At 41.4% G+C, this 25463-nt stretch overlaps 2 protein-coding genes and 1 long non-coding RNA gene across 6 annotated transcripts in view; 1 reads left to right on the top strand and 2 right to left on the bottom strand.

Annotated features, from left to right (window-relative positions):
- Positions 1–1608: 1608 nt before the first annotated feature.
- LOC109892792 (BTB/POZ domain-containing protein KCTD7-like) lies at positions 1609–13639 on the bottom strand. The gene is made up of 4 exons (XM_020485571.2): positions 12681–13639; positions 8372–8541; positions 7954–8132; positions 1609–4217 (listed from the first exon to the last, which is right to left on the bottom strand). Exons 1-4 carry the CDS (start codon positions 12981–12983, stop codon positions 3841–3843), a joined length of 1029 nt encoding a protein of 342 aa, XP_020341160.1. The 5' UTR covers positions 12984–13639; the 3' UTR covers positions 1609–3840.
- Positions 13640–14467: 828 nt separating this feature from the next.
- Positions 14468–16871, top strand: LOC109892794 (uncharacterized). The gene is made up of 3 exons (XR_002255688.2): positions 14468–15184; positions 15665–15955; positions 16047–16871. It is a non-coding gene; the product is annotated as an uncharacterized LOC109892794 (long non-coding RNA).
- A 6437-nt stretch (positions 16872–23308) lies between these two features.
- Positions 23309–25463, bottom strand: part of LOC109892793 (syntaxin-1A) — a 36328-nt gene continuing 34173 nt past the window's right edge. The window contains exons 8-10 of one of the 4 annotated variants that reach the window (XM_020485572.2): positions 25322–25459; positions 25049–25159; positions 23309–24763 (exon numbers count right to left, since the gene is read on the bottom strand). In XM_020485572.2, the coding sequence (XP_020341161.1) occupies positions 24572–24763; positions 25049–25159; positions 25322–25459 (441 nt within the window). In that variant the 3' untranslated portion in view covers positions 23309–24571. Of the gene's footprint in view, positions 25160–25321; positions 25460–25463 lie in introns of all 4 variants that reach the window. The other 3 variants (XM_020485576.2, XM_020485573.2, XM_020485574.2) reach the window with 3 other exon arrangements.

The raw sequence follows: 25463 nt of genomic DNA, 5'->3' as shown, positions 1-25463 counted from the left end.
CTCAAAGGTGCAGCTGTAGAACTTTTTGAGGATCTGAGGGCCCATGCTAAAACTATTCAACCTTCTGAGGGGGAAGAGGCCTTGTCATGCCCTCTTCATAACTGTGTTGGTATGTTTGGACCATGATAGATTCTTAGCGATGTGGACACAGAGGAATTTGAAACGCTCAACCTGCTCCACTACAGCCTCGCTCATTTTTCTTGATGATGTTGAGGGAGAGGTTGTTGTCCTGACACCACACTGCCAGGTGTCTGACCTCCTCACTATAGGCTGTCTCATCGTCGTCGGTGATCAGGCCTACCACCGACGTGTCGTCGGCAAACTTAATGTCGTGCTCGGCCACGCAGTCGTGGGTAAACAGGGAGTACAGGAGGGGACTAAGTACGCAGCCGAGGGGCCCCCATGTTGAGGATCAGCGTGATGGATGTGTTCATGTGTTGTTGTCTACCCTCACCACTTGCACAGGGAGGAGTTCAGTCCCAGGGTCCTTACATTAGTGTTAGCTTGGAGGGTACTATGGTGTTGAACACTGAGCTGTAGTGAATGAACAGCATTCTCGCTTGTTCAAGTGGGAAAGGGCAGTGTGGAGTCAATAGAGATTGCGTCATCTATGGATCTGTTGGGGCGGTATGCGAATTGGAGTAGGCCCAGAGTGTCTGGGATGACAGTATTGATGTGAGCCATGACCAGCCTTTCAAAGCATTTAATGGTTACAGTGCTACAGGGGGATAGTAATTTAGACAGGTTACCTTGGTATTTTTTTGGCACAGGGACTATGGTGGTCTGCTTGAAACATGCATGTATTACAGACGGGATCAGTGAGAGGTTGAAAATGTCAATGAAGACACTTGCCAGCTGGTCAGCCCATGCTCTAAATACGTGTCCTGGTAATCTGTCTGCGGCCTTGGGAATGTTAACCTGTTTAAAGGTTTTACTCACATCAGCTACGGAGAGCTTGATCACACAGTCATCTGGAACAGCTGGTGCTCTCACGCATGGTTCAATGTTGCTTGCCTCGAAGCGAGCATAGAAAGCATTTAGCTTGTCTGGTAGGCTCACGTCACTGGGCATCTTGTGGCTGGGTTTCCCTTTGTAATCCGTGACAGTTTGCAAGCTCTGCCACATTCAATTATTTATTAATGAAGCCGGTGACTAATGTGGTAAACTCATCAATGCTATCTGATGAGTTCCGGGAAATACATTTGTCTGTGATAGTGAAACAGTCTTGTAGCTTGGCATTCACTTCACTTCCGCATTGAGCGTGTCACTGGTACTTGCTGTTTGAGTTTTTGCTTGTAAGCAGGAATCAGTAGGATAGAGTTATGGTCAGATTTTCCAAATGGAGGGCGAGGGAGTGCTTTGTATGCGTCTCTGTGTGTGGAGTAAAGGTGATCGGATTACAGTTTTCCTGCATTATGTGGCTGGGAATTGTCAGGAGAGGTGGAGAATTGGAATGGTACCCCTAGCGGTTGGAGTGCAGTAACATTCATGTCATTCATTGTACTGTGTATATTTTTCCCCTGACCCTAAATGCATTCATCCATTCCAATTCAACAGTCAGCATACCAACAATGTGGAATATTTGGTTATGTATGAGAGAGATGCATATTGAAGCTAGATCAACTTTATTATTAGGCTTATGATGAATAAGACACAGATAACTGCCAAGAAGCAGAGAGAGAGGTGACATCCTGGCCAAATGTGGTCACAAAAATGTGATAAGTGCCAAGTTGTTGCACTGATGAATGACACAGATGAGCTTGGTTTCAATGACAGATCAGCAACTGATCCCAGGCCTGGGTCTCCATCCACATGTTTTCAGTTTAGGTTGCTTGGTTCATTTCATGGTAGTACTGCATTTGGCAACTTGAAACATTGGCACATTGTTTGCATAACATTATTAACAACCACAGAGACTGATAATTTTATACAGTCAAAAAACAAACTGTATTTGAACCTTGTTATAAAAACAAAAAATATACACAACTTACTATTAGCACAATACATCATAGCATTACAACAAATAATGCAGTATGTATGTTAAAGCAAGATATTACTCTTGTAAACTTAATAGTAGGGCACTGGTCTAGCTGTGCATTGTTTTTCAACTTTCCCATGCCATGAGCAGCCTAGACAACATTGGCCAGCTATGGGATCTGCAAAAGACATTCACAAGCCAGGGGAGAAACTTCAATAAGGTGCCTGGAACGTTCATAAAGTCAAATTTGCCTTAAATGCTGAAATAAATAAATAAATAAAATGGGATTATTTTAACCCCAAACCATCCCTTCAATCGAATCTTAAAAGATCTAAGCCTCTATCTGTGACAGGCTTCATAAAATCAACTGGACATACAGTATTGTGTTGTTGTAATTGTATTACCTTCTGAAAACTATCAAAGTAATGTTTTGACAACAGAAATACAGGTGCTGTACAAACAGTAAATTGCACATAATCCCTCTAAAACTAGAACTTGTAGCCTATTCTATGAAAATGTAATTAAAATGGACATATTATGACATCTGAAAATCTAATACATATTCACTAAATAACTAAACAACAACATGGGGAACAAGAAAGAAAACAGAACCCACAGAGGAGGTGACAATACTGTCACTGCAGTCCTTGATTAGAAATATTGTGTGGTTTCCTGGTTTAATCTCCATGCAAGTGTAACAGTTGCCCTTAAGAAAAGGCACTTAAGCTGAATTTGTTTAAATCAGTAGAAATATGTCATATAAAATGATCTATGAAACTTGTGTGACTAATCTGTCATGCTGCAAAAGATTATTCAATAATTTAATGGCAAATATCAGATAAATGTAAAGTATCGTAAAAATCTGCTAAATTGACAATAGCTTTTTAAGTGTAAATTACCTATAGCAGCAAATTTCAATGTTCCATCTGCTATAGAAACCCCTTCAGAGACATACATTCTGGGGCAGAATTATTTTTGCAAAAATAAGATGCATAATTTTCAACTGCAAGATAAACATTTCCAGTAAAAAAAAGCTATATCTTGGATCTCTCATGAGGCAACTGAAGTAAAATAACTTTGCCCATGCCCCATTAACCTATTTGATTTGAAACTCTCTAGTTGACTTTGGGTCTATCAAACTGTAATAGTAAAAAGATAATGACTTCCCAAAACCTTGCTGATCACAGACGTATAGCAAAGAACATCTACATTTACTTGTGTCTCTAACCTAGAACTTCTAAAGGTTTATGGGAGAGTAAGTGACAGAAAATACCAACATCAGTAACAAAAATAGACATTTACTCTTCATGTAGATGAGAAATATTTAATCAGCTTGCTAAATTGCATCCAGTTAATTTGTGAAGGCTTTCTCTCGCGACCATCAAAGTGGCTAACAGAGAAACGCAAAGCGTAGAAAACATAATAGCATAAATAGGAATTAAACCAAAGAGACAGACAACACTGTAATCACAATATGAGATTAACTTGACCCTTTTCTGAAAAACTTGATGGTCCACAAGCTTGGATGAGCACAAAAAACTCCCAGAGTTGAACACAATAAAACAGCCAATGAGGGCCTAGGTTAATGCTGTTTATAAAAAAAGAAACAGAAAGAAAAAACATTGGTCACAACTATTCAATAAGGAAACAGAACAACAACTGTCCGACTCCCTCCTTTCTATAAACTCAGCACTTCATAGGTTTCAGTTCTTGAAAAGGGGGAATAACGTTGACAACCCGTTTTCTCTCTCAACCTGAGGGACCAGGAAGGAGATCAGTCAGCCTATTACAACGCAAATCCACCTCACAACAAAAAACACAGCGACAGACAGGAAGGGAGAGAGTTCTGTCTTCCCCTTGCTTTACCACCATGTGATCTTGAACTCGTAGATTGGCCTCTTGCAGTAGTAGTGGTTGATGAGGTGTTTGTCGCAGACGCCGATGCATTGCTGGTCGGCAGTGATGCCGCGCTCCGCCAGGTCGCTGACAATGCAGTGGAGCAAGTCGTAAACATCCGCCACCGCCTCCCAGGGCCCGAACGACACGTCCACCTCACAGTGGTGTTCAAACAGTTTGGCCTCGCTCTCCGTGCGCTCAAAGCGCAGTGAGTTGAAGAGTGGCCGCTCGTACGGCGTGATGGGCATCTCCTCCTTGTACACGCAGATCTTCAGCTTGGCGAAGCGCGCCTTCCTCTGCATGGCCCGCAGCTTGGCGATCTCCACGATGCGCTCCAGATTATCTGGAAACAATACAAGGGATAATTTACTTCACTCCAGTCCAAGCTTTTCCAAAATAGTTAATTGACACATTTCCATTTACTTCACACATTTCTACTTTATTATAGTCAATGCCACTTAAAAGGCCCAATGCAGCCATTTTTATCTCAACATCAAGTAATTTCTAGGTTCCATTCAAAAAGAAACTAAATTAGCTTTTTTACCCCAAAACGATCTCTCAAGCAATAACTTTGGTAGGACTGTCTGGGAGTGTTCTGAGCGAGGGACTAATTGGAGTGGCCTAATGGGAGGGATACGTAACCTGAAAACTAGCGGTTATTGGTAGAGAGGTTGAAACGCTTTTTGTTATTAATTTATAGAGCTTGGTGATGCCACCAGGCAAGCCAAAACCCCACCCATGTAAAACCTGCTGATTAGAAGGTCCTTTGTAAATTGTACACTACATTCCCAAAAGTATGTGTACGGCAATGCCGTCAGGGGTACGCCAAATAAAAAATATAGTTTTTTTCTCGCCTGAGTAGCCTCGTTTCCCTGCCAAAAATAAAATGAAACAATGTTCAGCGAAATAACAATGTCAAATACAGGTAGCCTAGTCAAATAATCAACATTCAATCAAATTACTCTCTCGCGGGAAACCTTCACTCTAGCGCAGACATTTAGAAAGTAAACATGACAATTTGAAAAATAAGCCACAGGAGTTTTTTGAGCGAGAATAAAGACGATTTTCAAGTAGTAAGACGTATAAAAGCAACAGATACCATTAATAAGAAGGGGCTAGAAGCGTCTTATATGTTGAGCTACCGAGTGGCTAGGACAAGCAAGCCCCATACTATTGCGGAGGACTTAATTCTTCCTGCTGCCACGGATATGGCTGGGACAATGCTGGGGGAAAAGGCCCAAAAAACTATACAGACAATGCCTCCATCAAACAACACTGTTTCACGATGCATCAGTGGCATGGCAGGATATGTTTTGAAACAATTACTGCTTCGCATACAAGCCAGTGAATTATATGCGTTACAACTGGATGAGTCAACAGATGTGGCGGGCCTTGCACAGCTCCTGGTATATATCCGTTACGTTTATGTTGGGGGGGGGGGGGGGTCTATTAAGGAAGACATCCTCTTCTGCAAACCACTGGAAACCAGGACAAAAGGAGAGGATCATTTTAAAGTACTGGACAGCTTTGTGACATCAAATGGACTTTGGTGGTCAAGATGTGTTGGTATCTGTACTGATGGCACAAAAGCCATGACGGGGAGACATAGTGGAGGGGTAACGCACGTGCAAGCAGTTGCTCCAGACACCACTTGGGTACACATCCACCGAGTGGCTCGTTTCCAAGGGAATGCCTGACAGCTTGAAAGACGTTTTGGACACTACAGTGAAAATGGTTAACTTTGTTAATACAAGGCCCCTAAACTCTTGTGCATTTTCTGCATTATGCAATGATATTGACACATTTAAAAAAAAATTGCTATACAGGCTTAAAGTTTTCTTCACTGACCATAATTTTCACTTGTCTGACTGCTTGCATGATGAGTATCTCACACGACTGGCCCATCTGAATGATGTTTTTTCTCACCTGAATGATCTGAATCTAGGATTACAGGGACTCTCCGCAACTATATTCAATGTGCGGGACAAAATTAAGGCTATGATTAAGAAGTTGGAGCTCTTTTCTCTTTTCTGTCTGCATTAACAAGGACAACACACAGGTCTTTCCATCATTGTATGATTTTGTGTGTGCAAATTAACTCAAGCTTACGGACAATGTCAAATGTGATATAGCGAAGCACCTGAGTTAGCTGGGTGCGCAATTACGCAGGTACTTTACCGAAACGGACAACACAAACAACTGGATTCGTTATCCCTTTCATGCCCTGCCTCCAGTCCACTTACCGATATCTGAACAAGAGAGCCTCATCGAAATTGCAACAAGCGGTTCGGTGAAAATTTAATTTAATCAGAAGCCACTGTCAGATTTCTGGATTGTGCTGCGCTCAGAGTTTCTTGCCTTGGCAAACGTCGCTGTTAAGACACTGATGCCCTTTGCAACCACGTACCTATGTGAGAGTGGATTCTCGGCCCTCACTAGCATGAAAACTAAATATGGGCAGACTGTGTGGAAAATGATTTAAGACTGAGACTCTCTCAAATACAACCCAACATTGCAGAGTTTTTATCATCCTTTCAAGCACACCCTTCTCATTAATCTGTGTATTCACCATTTTTATGAACATTTTTATTTATTTCACCTTTATTTAACCAGGTAGGCAAGTTGAGAACAAGTTCTCATTTACAATTGCGACCTGGTCAAGATAAAGCAAAGCAGTTCGACACATACAACAACACAGTTACACATGGAGTAAAACAAACATAGTCAATAATACAGTAGAAAAATAAGTCTATATACAATGTGAGAAAATGAGGTGAGATAAGGGAGGTAAAGGCAAAATAAAGACCATGGTGGTGAAGTAAATACAATATAGCAAGTAAAACACTGGAATGGTAGATTTGCAGTGGAAGAATGTGCAAAGTAGAGAGAAATAATTGGGTGCAAAGGAGCAAAATAAATAAATACAGTAGGGGGAGAGGTAGTTGTTTGGGCTAAATTATCGATGGGCTATGTACAGGTGCAGTAAATAAGGTTTAATATGCAAGATGGCTAAATAAAGAGCAAAATTATTGATTATTATAATATTATTATTTGTGCCCTGGTCCTATAAGAGCTCTTTGTCAATTCCCACGAGCTGGGTTGTGACAAAAACACTCATTGTCATTGTACGCTGTAGCGTTAAGATTTCCCTTCACTGGAACTAAGGGGCTGAGCCCGAACCATGAAAAACAGCCCCAGACCATTATTCCTCTTCCACCAAACTTTACAGTTGGCACTATGCATTCGGGCAGGTAGCGGTTCTCCTGGCATCAGCCAAATCCAGGTTTGTGCGTTGGACTGCCAGATGGTGAAGCGTGATTCATCACTCCAGAGAACACATTTCCACTGCTCCAGAGTCCAGGCGGCGAGCTTTACACCACTCCAGCCGATGCTTGGGATGGTGATCTTAGGCCTGTGTGTGGCTGCTCGACCATGGAAACCCATTTCTTGATGCTCCCGATGAACAGTTATTGTGGTGACATTGCTTCCAGAGGCAGTTTGGAACTCAGTAGTGAGTGGTGCAAACGAGGACAGACGATTTTTATGCACTTCCGCATTCGGCGGTCCCATTCTGTGAGCTTGTGTGGCCTATCACTTCGTGGCTGAGCCTTTGTGGCTCCGAGACGTTTCCACTTCACAATGTCAGCACTTAAAGTTGACAGAGGCAGCTGTAGCAGGACAGAAATATGACGAACTGACTTGTTGGAAAGGTTGCATTCTATGACGATGCCACGTTGAAAGTCACTGAGCTCGTCAGTACAGGCTAATGTTTGTCTAAGGAGATTGCATGGCTGTGTGCTCAATTATATACATCTGTCAGCAACAGGTGTGGCTGAAATAGCTGAATCCACTAATTTGAAGGGGTGTCCCACATACTTTTAGCCATGTAGTGCATTTTCAACCAGCAACTATCAGGAAGTAACACTGATCACATTTTTTGACGCTTTTAAAGTGTTCGTTTCCTCAGCTGTTGTCCAATATGATACAACACAGGAAAACCGATTTTGACTGCACTGGGCCTTCACACGTAAGCCACCATATGCAATAGGGTTAGCGGGTGAAAGTAAAGTGCCAGTTACCCTTGTAGTAGGGCAGGAGATCGAGGAAGGCCTGGCGGACTTTCTCTCCTGTGAGTGGCTGAGTGTCCTCCAAGCTGTCTAACAGTGGACCAATAGCATAGTACAGGGCCTCCCTATGTACCGCCCTCACATGATCCCTCTGAGGTAGCTCGCCCTCGCGCAGGAAGTTCAGGATGTCCCTATACAAGGAACATGCAAACAAACACGGTTTTGAGTTGAAATTGCATCCACCATCCTTCATCATCTGTTTATTCAACCTTGTCTAGACATGGATAGCCCACCTTACCATTTTGTCAGTCAACCTGTTAATGGTGCTTTCTTGTCAAAAGTGTTGCAGAATAAGGGTCTGGCATGCTCACTCACTGTTATTAACATGTAATAAGCATGTTTTGCTGCAGGCTATTTGAAGAGTGCTCACCTGAAATATGCCCCATCCCGGTCAATGAAGAAGCGACCTTCAGCATCACGTGGGATGTGATGGCGTCCACTGAACATGGCGGCGAGCATGGTGTCTTCATAGCGCCGTAATGTGGACAGACGGGTGGTGAAGTAGGTACCACCCACATTGAGAGAAATTACCTCAGGAAACTACGAGTGATTGGGAAAAAATCAGGACAGTGCATTATCCATTTTGGAAGGTCTGTGCATAAAATACAGTCAATTAAAAAATAAAAATAAAATTAAAGGTGGATTCCATTAGATACCATAATCATAAATGCATTTTTTAAATGTTATACTTTTATATAACATCAGACCAATTTTACTAAACATTTAAAAATGTGACAAGTGCAAATACAGAACTCATCATCAATAAATAACTATTTCATTTTCTTTTATTTTCTTCTATCACCTCTAATCTTTGGGCTCCTGAGTTGCGCAGTGGTCTAAGGCACTGCATCTCAGTGATAGAGGCGTCATTAGTGTGCTAGTTCGATTCCAGGCTGTATCACAACTGGCCATGATTGGGAGTCCCATAGGGCGGCGCACAATTTGCCCAGCATCGTTCGGATTAGGTTCGGCCGTCATTGTAAATTAGAATTTGTTCTTAACTGACTTGCCTAGTTAAATAAGGGTTAAATAAGATTTTAAAAATATATTCCTTTGCAATTGCTTCACAGTAGCCAAATAAATAAATATATATGTATATATACACACACACACACACACACACACATACATACATTACCAGTCAAAATTTTGCACCTACTCATTAAAGGGTTTTTCTTTATTAGTACTATTTTCTACATTGTAGAATAATAGTGAAAGACATCAACACTATGGAATCATGTAGTAACCAAAAAAGTGTTAAATCAAAATAGATTTTAGATTCTTCAAAGTAGCCACCTTTTGCCTTTGACAGCTTTGCACACTCTTGGCAGCTTTACCTGGAATGCTTTTACAATAGTCTTTAACTTCTTGGTGACAGGGGGCAGTATTTTCACGTCCGGATGAAATGCATGCCCATATTCAACTGCCTACTACTCATCCCCAGATGATAAGATATGCATAGTATTAGTAGATTCGGATAGAAAACACTCTGAAGTTTCTAAAAAAATGTTTGAATCATGTCTGAGTATAACAGAACTTATTTAGCAGGCGAAACCCTGAGGACAAACCATTCAGATGTTTTTTTTAGGTCACTCTTTTTTCAATGGGTTTTCATTGGGAATACAGATTTCTAAGGGACCTTCTTGCAGTTCCTATCGCTTCCACTGGATGACAACAGTCTTTAGAAATTGGTTGAGGTTTTTCCTTTGTGTAATGAAGAAGTATGGCCATCTTGAACGAGGGTAACTTGAAGTGTACTGTTAGATAGAGGCGCGTCACCAGAAAGCTAGCTACAGTTTGTTTTCCTCCTGTATTGAATACAGATCATCCCATCTTCAATTTTATCAATTATTTACGTAAAAAAATACCTAAAGTTGAATTACAAAAGTAGTTTGAAATGTTTTGGCAAAGTTTACAGGTAACTTGAGATATTTTGTATTCACGTCACGCAAGTTGGAACCGGTGTTTTTCTGGATCAAACGCGCCAAATAAATTGACATTTTGGATGTATATCGACGGAATTAATCGAACAAAATGACCATTTGTGATGTTTATGGGACATATTGGAGTGCCAACAAAAAAGGTAAGGCAAAGGTAAGGCATGAATTATATTTGTATTTCTGTGTTTTGTATCGCACCTGCAGGGTTGAAATATGTTTCTCTCTCTTTGTTTACTATGGCGCTATCCTCAGATAATAGCATCGTTTGCTTTAGCCGAAAAGCCTTTTTGAAATCTGACATGTTGGCTGGATTCACAACAAGTGTAGCTTTAATTTGCTATCTTGCATGTGTGATTTCATGAAAGTTTGATTTGTATAGTAATTTATTTGAATTTGGCGCTCTGCAATTTCACTGGCTTTTGGCCAGGTCCCACATATCCCAGTGAGGTTAAGGAGTTCCCATATATGCCGAGCACTTGTTAGCTGCTTTCCTTCACTCTGCGGTCCAACTCATCCCAAACCATCTCAATTGGGTTGAGGCTGGGTTATTTGTGGAGGCCAGGTCATCTGGTGAAGCACTCCAGCACTCTCCTTCTTGGTAAAATAGCCCTTACACAGCCTGGAGGTCATTGTCCTGTTGAAAAACAAATGATAGTCCCAATAAGCGCAAACCAGATGGGAGGGCGTATCGCTGCAGAATGCTGTGGTAGCCATGCTGGTTAAGTGTGCCTTGAATCCTAAATAAATCACTGACTGTCACCAGCAAAGCACCCCCACACAATTACAGATCCTGCTCCATTCTTCACAGTGGGAACCACACATGAGGAGAACATCCGTTCACCTACTCTGCATCTCACAAAGATACAGCTGTTGGAACCAAAAATCTAAAATTTGGACTGATCAGACTAATGGACAGATTTCCACTGGTCTAATGTCCATTGCTCGTGTTTCTTTACCCAAGGAAGTCTCTTATTATTGGTGTCCTTTAGTAGTGGTTTCTATGCAGCAATTCGACCATGAAGGACTAATTCACGCAGTCTCCTCTGAACAGTTGATGTTGAGATGTGTCTGTTACTTGAACTCTGAAGCATTTATTTGGGCTGCAATTTCTGAGGCTGGCAAATCTAATGAACTTATCCTCTGCAGCAGAGGTAACTCTAGGTCTTCCTTTCCTGTGACAGTCCTCATGAGAACCAGTTTCATCATAGCACTTGATGGTTTTTGCGACTGCACTTGAAGTAACTTTCAAAGTTCTTGAAATGTTCCGGATTGACTGAACTTCATGTCTTAAAGTAATGATGGACTGTCATTTCTCTTTGCTCATTTGATTTGTTATTGCCATAATATGGACTTGGTCTTTTACAAAATAGGGCTATCTTCTGCATACCACCCCTACCTTGTCACAACACAACTGATTGTCTCAAATGCATTAAGAAGCAAAGAGATTCCACAAATGAACTTTTAAGAAGGCACACCTGTTAATTGAAATGCATTCCAGGTGACTACCTCATGAAGCTGGTTGAGAGAATGCCAAGAGTGTGCAAAGCTGTCATCAAGGAAAAGGGTGGATACTTTGAAGAGACGCAAATTTAAAATATATTTGTATTTGTTTATTATTTTTATTTAACAAGGCAAGTCAGTTAAGAACAAATTCTTATTTACAATGACGTCTTACCCCGGCCAAACCCTCCCTTAACCCAGACGATGCTGGGCTAATTGTGCGCCGCCCTATGGGACTCCAGATCACGGCCAGTTGTGATACAGACCCGGGTTCGATCCCAGGCCGTAGTGATGCCTCTAGCACTGCGATGCAGTGCCTTAGACCACTGTTTAACACTTTTTTGGTTACTACATGATTCCATATGTGTTAATTCATTGTTTTGATGTCTTCACTATTATTCTACAATGTAGAATATAGTAAAAATAAATACCCTTGGATGAGTAGGTGTGTCTTAACAAATAAAACCTACAAATGTTGTCTACTTGATAGCTATTTGTGTAGGTAGCTATCTCAAATAAACATGGGATTACTGCTATGGATATTATAATCACAAGGCAGATATCGACCAGACATATTGAGCCCATCATCAAAAGTGACAGTCATTAGACATGACACTGTCGGCAAGGGTTTCCCTTCACACGATTAAAGATAAATCCCAGTGAAGGGCTGTCACAGGAAACAAGAGCCAATTGGGCTATCCCTCTGTGTGGGTGGTGAACCAATCATGGTAAAGACCTCACCGGAAGAAGAAATACATGGGCCGCGTTCAGTATGTTTTTACGTTCTGGAACGTTCAACTGAACGGAAACAGTGCTGTACTGAAGACCAGTTGAAAAACAGGGCAGGGTTGGGTTGTGGAACGCTGTAAGCATGGCCACTGGCCTTTAAATAAGTAACTCATTGCTTCAAGCCACACATCAAACGGTAGCAAACGTACCTTGACGTACAATAATGTTTTGGGGAAACTTGTCGTTCAGTACAAACGCAACGTAGCAAACGTTCAAACTAACTGAACGTACCTACGTTGCCCGTGGAGACGGATCCATATAATTTACAGTTTCTTTCTGATCTGTCTTTACAGTTTATTTCTGATCAATGCTGAATTGTACAGAAAATGTGCAAAGATAGAGATTCTCACAGATAGCGACGTTTATATAGCCATTGAACTCACGTCCTAATTAAGCACCTTTAGTAACAAATGTCCCTGGATAAACAACAACAAACGCCCATCTCCTCACCTCTGGAGATGGCGATGCGTTTAACGTGGTGGTGAGAGACTTGCCCAGATTTAGGTTCGGTGCGGGAGTGGATACCTTTCGGAAATCACCCTTCACAGAGCCTGCACTAGACATTGCATCGCCTGGTTTTCCAGCCTCACTAGCGGCCGAAAAAAACACCATTACTCTCGAATGAGGGAGTGCTCGCCTCTCCTGAGCGAACACCCTTAACCGTGAAGGAGCCACGGGTAAAGGGCTGGACATGTTGAAAGAGAGCGGCGGTCGTTCTCCATTGGAAGCCTCGTCAGATCCATACTGCTGCATGCACACACACCAGGTCTGTGAGTGGCCAGTGCATCCGGTGAACTCAAATCAATCACCAAGGATAAAGCACCATCCACGTTTGATTGTAAGAGATGACAGGACAACACTGTAATCAACCTAGGGGTGGTACGTGTCAGCTGATAGGGACATTTACAGTATGGTACGAGATAATAATCCCCTTTACCTACTTTGCGTGTACTCCCATTAACGCCCTCTAGCTGACATATTGCAATAAAGCAGCTTGGAGTAGAAATGTCTCCAGGGAGAAGAAACACGTTACGCACGACGAGAACCTCAAACTGTTACGCCAATTTAACGTGTTCTGTACAATAGCCTATGGGTTGCTTAGCCTACGTTTCATTCGTCGTTTATATCCTTCCAAGTATTCCGATTATGCGTATGTTAAACTGAAAATGAGACTAACCAATGAAAACCGTGATGTTAAACCGACAAAAACAACACACCTTTCAAGATTGTAAAATGCATAATAAACTCAATAATACATTTGCGGCCTCCAGATAGCACGACAAAGTTCTGCTATAATGTAACCCAAATCAAGCGTGATAATATGCTCTAAATCCCTCAAACTCAACTGTTGACCTCGAAGCCAGTTCCACTGCATTTTTCATCGTTCCCCTCTAATCAGGGACTGATTTAGGCCTGGGACATCAGGTGTGGGCAATTATTTATCAGGTAGAACAGAATGTCAGCAGGCTGCAGACCTCGTAGGGTTATGCCGCGTTCAAAACCTTCAACTGGGTAGCAGTGTCGCGATGGAGGGAATAGCCTATACAGAGATTTCCTAAAACCACTGCAACCACAGTCAAATGTGGAAATAAATTTATGCCAGATTTAGCCTACGTTTAACCTCTCCCTTGTTCATTCCAAAGTCCATATGTTCATGACCCGATTCATATAAATCATGTCAAATAATTTAAAATTCATATTAATCCCTCCTACAGAATATGTGTCGGCAGGATTTTGAATGATTAAATAAATATCAACATGTTCAATAAAAAAAATAGAGTGGCAAAGACTCCAGTAGTCATACATAATTCCTAGATTAACCAAACATCTATTATTCTATGTTTCATTATTTCTGGTAGATACTCCTGGTTATGATTACAGACAGAGCCCAGAGAATGGGATCGTGCAATACTGAATTAGTCATATTCTGATATGGTGCATGCATGGGGATGTTCACTCACCCAGAGATATTCACATGCTTGCAACATAATATTTGTTCAAACCTAAAATGTTAGTCTGTAATCGTAACATGGTGTTTGTATGTTCACAGATGAAATTTCACGTTTACGTTTCATGTTTCACACATGGCTTTCATTATGATCCTAACAATTTACGTATGGATTTTTCTTACTATCCTAACGCTATGCACGTTCAACCTTTTGGCAGGTATCTCGCTCCATAGTCTTGTCTCGGAGCTCGCCAGTTAATAGTCCTAAAAACCGGAAATGATTTACCTCTGGTTCGTTCAGCCATTCCTATGGGCAAAATTAATGGGGAAAGAATAGTGTTATGGAATAAACGCTTGAAAATAAGGTCTGAGGTTAACACATGCTTATGAGATCTTATACGTTTTGTTCTATGAGATCATATCAGTCAGTTAACATGACCTTTATACATTATTAAGCATTTTTGTATTACATAAATGCTTAAAAATTCACAAAATGTGACATTAGCTGACGAAGATTATCTCATAGTACAAAACGTATAAGATCTCCTAAACCTGTCTTCTACAGACCTCATCTTCTGCGTTTATCCCAAAACTACACAAGCTCCATTCATTTTCAATAGACTTTGGCCAACAAGCCATGGCGGAGTATGACTACCTTAGTGCCTACAAAAAGACGCCATTACTATTGTTCGCTGCCAGCCGTGGGTCTATTGCCTACTTTCGGTTTCACATTCACCAGGTTTTTGCGCAAGTGCATGAGAGGAAAATCAGGAAGTATGTACGTCAAGCCTACTACTAGGGTGCGGTTCCGGTGGTTAGAAAAGTCTGTTTATTTTCTCAACTATACATAAAAGTTAGGACAAACTGATCGTAGATCTGCAATAAACCCACGGTTTGCAACGAACAATAAGGTTGGAACTACAAATATTTTAGCAGGATAAACAAGTGTGAAGTTCATCAAGAAAGTTACATCATACTTTTGTTCTACCCTTGGCAGCGATGGCAGGTAAAATACTGTGCAATAGTGTAGCCTATAAGTGTCACATTGCATATTCATAAAAGTTAAGTGTGATCTATTAATAGTGAAAAACAGTCAGACATGCCAGTAGACAGTAGTGTCTGTCATGGTTGTCATGAGCAAGTCTGTTATTCCTCCTAACTCATTTCAAGAAGGTCCCCCAACTACAATGTTTAAAGACTATATGTGTTTACAAATATAGTCTATGTATTTATTTACCAGTTGAAAGTTATGGGAACTGAGCCCTAATAATAAGTGAAATGGTAACACAAAAACAGCCTATTAATTCATTGCTTCTTTGGTATTAATTAATATAAGCACCACTATGCACATTCACAATTGATATAATTAAAAGTACCCATTGATATAATTTCCTTGTTAATACCAAGTAAATGCATTGTAAACCGGTCTACCCTACAGTAAAGTACTATAGGCCTATCAACATTTCCAAAATTGTAATGTCAACAGCTCAGCAGCTGCAAGGGTTGAGGACCAAATTCATTGAAAAGGTGTCAAAGACCGTTCTAGATCAACTGATGGATGACCTCTTAGAAGACATGGTGCTGAACGATGGAGAAATCGAGGAGATAAAGGAGAACAACATGCAGAGGGCGGATAAGGCTCGCCAACTTATTGATAGTGTGCGCAGGAAAGGCAACACAGCCAGTGAGAAGTTTCTCATACGACTCCAGGAAAGAGACAAAAATGTCTACAGTGAGCTTAACCCCCAGGTGTAGCCAATATGGATGAGAGAAAAAGGTTAGTCTGACATTTGACCCCTTCACCGGGGGAGAAACCAGATAAATGTTGGCTACAATATACTTATTTTGACTTATTTTTATCTCCACAGTGTCTGACTCTTGACCCTCTCTTGAAAGACCTGGAGGTGCCACCCAGAGAGCCTCTTACGTTCCTTTTGACCAAGGCTTCATAATTAAATGTCTTAATGTACGGTATTTTTTAAACACATGAAATATCTATATTTTTCACAAGAATGTTTAATATAGAATAAATATATATACAAACTAAATATATATATTTTTACAATGTTTTTCTACTGAATTTTTTAAATCTAATAAATACTTTTATTTCCTGTTACATTTTTAAAAATAATTCTTACCTTATATCCTAGCATCAAATATTAGATGAATCGGCTAGGTGAGCCTCAAACATAACTGATTACAGCGAATGCCACACGAACAAAGCACTTCCCTTACATGCTTCTTGCAGTGGAAAAACAAAATACATACCTTATTAGATTAGATTAGATAGCATCATCAGTGTGTGCAGTGAAGTGGGTTGAGGCTGATCCCCTCAAAGACCTGCTGGGTATAGCGACTCTGTACCGGATGATTTCCCACCAAGGCCTTCTGTGTATTTGTTGACCTAATTATTCAGTGCAGACAACATCCCTGTAGAGGAAATGTTCCCCTGTGTTCCTAGCCAGATGGAATGTCCTGTAATCTCTTTAAAAACAGTAAGCGTATCAAACAATGAATTAACAAACTAGTAAATAGCAAAAAAAATGATACCATAGGTGATCAAATATGTGTGTATTTTCACTTAGCATTGCACAGTAACTGCAGATCTAACATTGAATTCATCTGACAGTGCTCTATTCCAATGAATAGTTAGTTCCCAACAGTTCAATAAAAATGAGTTGCTGCACACTGCACTATCAAAGTATCACTTGTTGATTTAGAAAAGTATGAATTGTTTATTTGCAAAGTATTGGTTATTTACTTTGCAAAAGTATTTTTGTGACAAAATAACCAAGTAACAGTTTGCGAGTGCAATATCTTCTTATCTCGGAACTGTTCACAATTTTTTTCTACATACCCACAAAGTAATCCCTTTCTGTGTAAGTACATGTTACCTTTGTTCCAAATTGGATGATTATGCAATGCATGTAGCATAACTGCACTGTAAAATATGACCAACACAAATTATTTATTTGTATTAATCACCAATTATTATTTAGCTTTATGCATTAACATGTTTCATGTGAATTTAATTTAACTTGTTCTGAATCATCTTCATCGCAAATGTGATTACCTGTTCAATTTGAAGCGGAACCCTTTGTACATTCATAGTGATTAATGTGAACATCATAGTGTCAGTTCACAGCTGCAAGTATTGACTCAGCAGGCCTTAGTGACAAATGTTCACTCCCAAAGTTGACACCATAGAAATAGTATCCCTCTATGGTTGACACACAGTGGCTTGAACGCTGCTCTTCATTTCCTTATCCAATTAAAACACCATTTAAAATTGCACCACTTGTGAGCATCAACAGACAAGGGATTTTAAGGGAAGTCATTACTCAGTCAGCCTATTATCTTCACTAGCATATAAATGAAGGCAATCTTCTTGTCTAGGGCTTACTACTATCATTAGCCTACTCGGCGTCCTAAAGGCCACATTTACTAAGTGCTTATTTCAGTTGAGGATAACAGACCAAAGACAAAGCTAAAGCATGTCTTAATTTACAATTACAAGACTTAAAAATCTATTATGCATTTTCTACTTTATATGCGTTATTCCCTCTGATGCAAACCTCGCACCTAGTGCAAATACTTCATAGCCTACATCTGGCCATACGTCTGTAGTCAGTAACAACTACAGCATCCCTATAATCTTTTCAGTGTATTTTTTTTCTCCCAACCATGTACCAGGGTACCACCTCCCTTATGAGTGCAGTGGCAGTGCTATATACAGTGCATTCAGAACACCTTCACTTTTTGTTACGTTACAGCCTTATTCTAAAATGGATTGAATTGTTCTTTCCCCTCATCAATCTACACACAATACCCCACCCCATAATGACAAAGCAAAAACAGGTGGAGACATTTTTGTAAATTTATAAGATAGACATGGAAATATCACATTTACTTACACACAGTTGAAGTTGAAAGTTTACATACACATTAGCCAAATACATTTAAACTCTTTTTTTCACAATTCTTGACATTTAATCCCAGTAGAAATTCACTGTTTTAGGATCACCCCTTTATTTTAAGAATGTGAAATGTCAGAATTATAGTAGAGAGAATGATTTTTCTCAGCTCTAACTTCTTTCATCACATTCCAAGTGGGTCAGAAGTTTACATACACTCAATTAGTATTTGGTAGCATTACCTTTAAATTGTTTAACTTGGGTCAAACGATTTGGGTAGCCGTCCACAAGCTTCCCACAATACGTTGGGTGAATTTTGGCCCAATCCTCCTGACAGAGCTGGTGTAACTGAGTCTGTAGGCCTCCTTGCTCGCTCACACTTTTTCAGTTCTGCCCACAAATGTTCTATGGGATTGAGGTCAGGGCTTTGTGATGGCCACTACAATACCTTGATTTTGTTGTCCTTAAGCCATTTTGCCACAACTTTGGAAGTATGCTTGGGGTCATTGTCCATTTGGAAGACCCATTTGCGACCAAACTTTAACTTCTTGACTGATGTCTTGAGATGTTGCTTCAATATATCCACATAAATTTCCTGCCTCATGATGCCATCCATCTATTTTGGTGAAGTGCACCAGTCCCTCCTGCAGCAAAGAACCCCCACAACATGATGCTGCCCCCCCCCCCCCCCCTGTGCTTCACGGTTGGGATGAGGTACTTTGGCTTGCAAGCCTCCCCCTTTTTCCTCCAAACATAACAATGGTCATTATGGCCAAACAGTTCTATTTTTGTTTCATCAGACCAGAGGACATTTCTGCAAAAAGTACGATCTTTATCCCCATGTGCAGCTGTAAACTGTAGTTTGGCTTTTTTATGGGGGTTTTAGAGTAGTGGCTTCTTCCTTGCTGAGCGGCCTTTCAGGTTATGTTGATATAGGACTCGTTTTACTGTGTATATAGATACTTTTGTACCCGTTTCACCCGGCACAGTCAACTTAGTGTATGTTAACATCTGACCCACTGGAATTGTGATAAGTTAAGTAATATGTCTGCAATCAATTGTTGGAAAAATTACTTGTGTCATGCACAAAGTTGATGTCCTAACAGACTTGCCAAAACTATAGTTTGTTATTAACAAGAAATTTGTGGAGTGGTTGAAAAACAAGTTATAATGACTCCAACCTAAGTGTATGTAAACTTCCGACTTCAACTGTAAGTATTCAGACCCTTTACTCAGTACTTTATTGAAGCAGCTTTGGAAGCGATTACAGCCTCAAGTCTACTTGGTTCCTCCCATTCTTCTCTGCAGATCCTCTCAAGCTCTGTCAGGTTGGATGGGGAGCGTCGTTGCACAGCTATTTTCAGATCTCTCCAGAGATGTTCGTTCAGGTTCAAGTTCTGGCTGGGCCACTCAAGGACATTCAGAGACTTGTCCCAAATCAAATCAAATTTTATTAGTCACATGGGCCGAATAACCAACCATGCAGTTTAAAAAAATACAGATAAGAATAATAGATAAAAGTAACAAGTAATTAAAGAGCAATGGTGAAATAACAATAGTGAGACTATATACAGGAGGGTACCGATACAGAGTCAATGTGTGGGAAACCGGTTATTTGAGGTAGTATGTACATGTAGGTAGAGTTATTAAAGTGACTATGACAACAGAGTAGTAGAAGTAGTGTAAAGAGGGGGTGAGGGGGGGCACTGCAAATAGTCTGGGTAGCCATTTGACTAGATGATCATGAGTCTTAAGGGTAGACGATGTTTAGAAGCCTCTAGGACCTAGACTTGGCACTCCGGTACCATTTGCCATGCGGTAGCAGAGAGAACAGTTTATGACTAGGCTGGCTGGAGACTATTTTTAGGGCCTTCCTCTGACACCACCTGGTATAGAGGTCCTGGATGACAGGAAGCGTACTCTCTGTAACGCCTTGCGGTTAGAGGCCAAGCAGTTGCCAAACCAGTCAGGATGCTCTCGATGGTGCAGCTGTAGATCCTTTTGAGAATCTGACGACCCATGCCAAATCTTTTCAGTCTCCTGAGGGGGAATAGGTTGTGTTGTGCCCTCCTTCACTGTCTTGGTGTGCTTGGACCATGTTAGTTTGTTGGTGATGTGGACACCAAGGAACTTGAAACTCTCAACTTGCTTCACTGCAGCCCCATCGATGAGAATGGGGGCGTGCTCAGTCCTCTTTTTCCTGTAGTCCACAATCATCTCCTTTGTCTTGATCACATTGAGGGAGAGGTTGTTGTCCTGGCACCACATGGCCAGGTCTCTGACCTCCTCCCTATTGGCTATCTCGTTGATGTCGGTGATCAGGCCTACCACTGTGGTGTCATCTGCAAATTTAATGATGGTGTTGGAACACTGAGCTATAGTCAATGAATAGCATTATCACATAGGTGTTCCTTTTGTCCAGGGGGGAAAGGGCAGTGTGGAGTGCAATACAGATTGCATAGTCTTTGGATCTGTTGGGGCAGTATGCAAATTATTGTTGGTCTAGGATTTCTGGGATGATGGTTTTGATGTGAGCCATGACCAGCCTTTCAAGGCACTTCATGGCTACAGACGTGAGTGCTACGGGTCGGTAGTCGTTTAGGTAGGTTACCTTAGTGTTATTGTTCCTGCGGCCTTCTGAATATTGACCTGTTTAAAGGTCTTACTCACATCGCCTGCGGAGAGCAGTCTTCAGGAACAGCTGGTGCTCTCATGCATGCTTCAGTGTTATTTGCCTCAAAGCGAGCATAGAAGTAGCTTAGCTCATCTGATAGGTTTGTGTCACTGGGCAGCTCTCGGCTGTGCTTCCCCTTGTTATCTGTAATGGTTTGCAAGCCCTGCCACATCCGACGAGCGTCAGAGCCGGTGCAGAACGATTCGATCTTAATCCTGTATTGAAGCTTTGCCTGTGCGACAGTTTGTCGAGGGGGATAGCGGGATTTCCGGGTTTGAGTCCCACTCCTTGAAAGCGGCAGCTCTAGCCTTTAGCTCCATGGCTTCTGGTTGGGGTATGTACTAGAGGTCGACCGATTAATCAGCATGGTCGATTAATTACGTCCGATTTAAAGTTTTCATAACAATTGGTAATCGTCATCAACTTTTTTATTGATCTAGTCACGGGTGCTTTCTGCTTTAATTTGAACTTGTAAGCAGGAATCAGGAGGATAGAATTATGGTCAGATTTGCCAAATGGAGGGTGAGAGGGAGCTTTGTATGTGTCTCTGTATGCGTCTCTGGAGTATAGGTGGTCCAGAGTTATTTTTCCTCTGGTTGCACATTTAACATGCTGATAGAAATTTGGTAAAAAGGATTTAAGTTTCCATGCATTAAAGTCGCTGGCTACTAGGAGCGTCACCTCTGGGTGAGCGTTTTCCCAAAGCCACTCCTGCATTGTCTTGGCTGTGTGCTTATGGTTGTTGTCATGTTGGAAGGTGAACCTTCACACCTAGTCTGAGGTCCTTAGAGCTCTGGAGCAGGTTTTCATCAAGGACCTCGCTGTACTTTACTCCGTCCATCTTTCCCTCGATCCTGACTAGTTACCCAGTCCCTGCCGCTGAAAAACATCCCCGCAGCACGATGCTGCCACAACCATGCTTCACCGTAGGGATTGGTGCCAGGTTTCTTCCAGACGTGACGCTTGGCATTCAGGCCAAGCGTGGTTGGTTTCATCAGACCAGAGAATCTTGTTTCTCATGGTCTGAGAGTCCTTTAGGTGCCTTTTGGCAAACTCCAAGTAGGTTGTCATGCCTTTTATTGAGGAGTAGCTTCCATCTGGCCACTCTACCATAAAGGCCTGATTTGTAGAGTGCTGCAGATATGGTTGTCCTTCTGGAAGGTTCTCCCATCTCCACAGAGGAACTCTGAAGCTCAGTCAGAGTGACCATCGGGTTCTTGGTCACCTCCCTGACCAAGGCCCTAATCCATCGACTGCTCGGTTTGGCTGGGCGGCCAGCTCTAGGAAGAGTCTTTGTGATTCAAACTTCTTCCAGTTAAGAATGATGGAGGCCACTGTGTTCTTGGGGACCTTCAATGCTGCATACATTTTTTGGAACCCTTCCCCAGATCTGTGCCTCGACACAATCCTGTCTCGGAGCTCTACGGACAATTCCTTTGACCTCATGGCTCGACATGCACTCAATTTGCTCTGACATGCACTGTCAACTGTGGGACCTTATATGTGCATTTACAAATCATGTACAAATCAATTGAACCTACCACAGGTGGACTCCAATTAAGTTGTAGAAACATCTCAAGAATGATCAATGGAAACAGGATGCACATGAGCTCAATTTCGAGTCTCATGGCAAAAGGGTTTGAATACTTACTTATTTGTAATACATTTTAAAACATAAAAAAAAACTGTTTTCGCTTTGTTGTTATGGGGTACTGTGTGTCAATTGATGTAGGAACATATCCAGTGTGCTACAGAGTGAGGGACGGAACAAACAGGTCACACTGAGTCATTCACACAGATCCATGGCCGCTGGGAGAGGAGATGGTGAGTGACAGCATAATGACACAGCCAGGTGTCTATAAATATAATGTGCTACACTCAATACACTATGAAAGTCCAGCCTACTTCCTGGATCATGTTACGTACTGTTTTTGAATGGGATTCAAGATATCAAATTCAAGAAACGTGGTTATGACGATGAAGGGACCAATCAGAAAGCAGGGTTATAACGATGTAATTAGGAAGGGACCAATCAGAAATGAGGGTTGATGATGATGATGTCATTATGAAGGGACCATTCAGAAAGCAGGGTTATGATGATGTCATCATGAAGGGACCATCACAAAGCAGGTTTTTTATTTTTTTTATTTTACCTTTATTTAACTAGGCAAGTCAGTTAAGAAATTCTTATTTTCAATGACGGCCTAGGAACAGTGAACAACTGCAGAACGACAGATTTGTACCTTGTCAGCTCGGGGATTTGAACTTGCAACCTTTCGGTTACTAGTCCAAAGCTCTAACCACTAGGCTACCCTGCCGCCCCTTATGACAATGTTATTACGAAGGGACCAATCTGAGAGCAGGGTTATGACGATGTTATGAAGGGACCAATCAGAGGGCAGGGTTATGACGATTTCACAACCATAAATACTTCCAAGACAAGCAAGCACACACATTTTCTTTTGGAAATGTCATTTTCTGGTTATAGATAGCTAGATCGTTCAGAAGTATTAGTCAGACAAATCAATCAGAAAATGCTGACTTCACTCATCAAAAGAGGCCATTTATTTTGACATACAAAAAATAAAAAGTTATTTTCAATTGGAATGTAAGAGTTACAGTACTGTTGTCAAAAACACTAATGTCCCGCTCCCGGTTATAATCAGACCCCAAATACATTTTAAATGTCACTGTAAAACATTCAACATCCAACAATCAATAAGACGTTTAGAACCACATATTATTTACAAGAGACACTCATGCATAACGAATACACCTGCCCTTTACACTGTCTATCTTTTATTTGTGTGTGTGCGCATGTGGGTCTATATGTGTATAATGTGTCTTCTATGCTAAACTTCCACCAACACTGGAGGCAATAACAATACCAAGAACCACACAACATATAATAATCATTATTTTCTTCTGCATGACCATTATTGCATTATGTCAATAGAAATAAAACAAGGATTCCAGGCAGCAAGAAAGAGTAGAGGGGGAAATGGCGTTACCAAAATGTCAAGAAAATGTTATTGTCAGAACTACTACTAACCATATTGCCAACAGCACAGTTATGTGCAACAGGTAAAACACACATGGGCATGCTTACACACTGACATTGCTAGGAAATACACACATGCCCCAACATTTCACAGCCTTAGGCAAACAGATACATTTTGAAAGTATGTTAATGTATTGGAATAGGGTTTTATTCTCTATATATGAGCTTTGTATTAGAGTCATACTTTAATTGTCTGTTTAAATTGCAACTTCTCTCAACCTTGACCTGCTATACTATTATCTGACCAAGTGGTGGCAATATTGTACCGCCTGTCACTCGGGAGGAGTATGATGAGGTTTACCCGGCCTATACGCTGGTCTAACGTCAGTTTCACATTTTCTCTCTGATAGCAATGCTCAGAAGTTGGTAAGAGTAAGATGATCCTAGATCTGTGCGTAATGGTAAGTTCTACAGTGTGTGTAGGAGAGATAGTTGAATAATAGATGTAACCCAGCAGATACCAGTAGGCTTGGGGAGATTCATGCTGTTCTGTCACAGCAGCAGTGTTGAGGGTATATAGACACATGGACTTCAATGAGACCATGTCACATAAGGTCATGCATGGTTTGCCTGGGTTGAAAAGGGGTTGAGGGTAAATGCAAGTAAACAGTTTGTGCACCTTTATTTGTGACTGTTTAATTTACCCACCTATAAACACTAGATGCAGATTTATTTACTACTGGAGATGAGCAAAACAGAAGAGGTGAAATTAATAGTAGCTTTTTCCACAGAGGTCTCCAGAGATCAATTGATGTCAATACGTGACATATTCACTTTAAAAGTGCGTTTGTGGGTCCAATGTTTAGTCTGGTTAGGAGCTGGCAGAGGGCTGTGTGACCAATATGAAGGGACAGGCACGGTTCCCCATTGCACAGACAACAACTGTACAAGCATCACTTCTATGTGAGCAGGGTCCCATCCCATCCTGCACTGTATCTGTTCAGACACAAGGGGGTGGACGAGACATCTAAAATGTAATGTATGCTGTGTGTGACAGTCTTCTCATTGAACCACTGAATGGAGCGGGAGAGACAGAAAGAGAGAGAGCAAGACCTATGGGCCTGAGTCAATTATCTCTCACTGAATCTTTTATTTTGGGAAAGACATGCACAGCCGACCAAGCCACCTCACGTCAACTTACCTCACGTCAAGCCACGTCGCATCTAAGTCATATCTAACGATAACACTCGCATCAGGTCACATTGACAGTATTTGACTTACCCTCCTGGCTTTACTCTGGTACTTCACTGCCTTCTTGGTGTCAGACACGGCCCTCTCTACATAGTCCACTGAGTGCTCCACGTTGTACTCTATACGATCTATCATCTCCCCCTGAAAAGAGAGACAGAGACAGAGACAGAGACAGACAGACAGAAGGTGAACAGCAGAGCAGGAAACAGAAGGAGAGGGATTTCATTGTCGTGGATTTTCGAATTGGTATGTGTGTAGTCTTCATTGTTGTGTGTTGGCCAGTCAGTGTGTATAGACTCCTACCTGGCTCTCCACCAGCATGGCCATGTCCATGAACATGTCGTGAAGTTCTCTGATGCTGTTCTCCAGCTTGATGATCTCAGTGTGTCTCGTCTCAATCTCATTCATGGCCTGCTGGGTGATGTTGGAGTCCATGATGATCTAG

Source organism: Oncorhynchus kisutch, linkage group LG6 (genome assembly GCF_002021735.2).
Source record: "Oncorhynchus kisutch isolate 150728-3 linkage group LG6, Okis_V2, whole genome shotgun sequence".
NCBI lineage: Eukaryota > Metazoa > Chordata > Actinopteri > Salmoniformes > Salmonidae > Oncorhynchus > Oncorhynchus kisutch.
Note: the sequence above shows the minus strand (reverse complement) of the source record. Positions and strands in the feature narration are given on the sequence as shown.

Coding starts and splice junctions, on each gene's coding strand:
- LOC109892792 (XM_020485571.2), bottom strand. CDS start 12,983: ATGCAGCAGTATGGATCTGACGAGGCTTCCAATGGAGAACGACCGCCG. Junction 8,133..8,371: donor CGGGATGGGGCATATTTCAG/GTGAGCACTCTT, acceptor TTCCTTGTATAG/GGACATCCTGAACTTCCTGC. Junction 4,218..7,953: donor TCTCCTGCCCTACTACAAGG/GTAACTGGCACT, acceptor TATTGTTTCCAG/ATAATCTGGAGCGCATCGTG.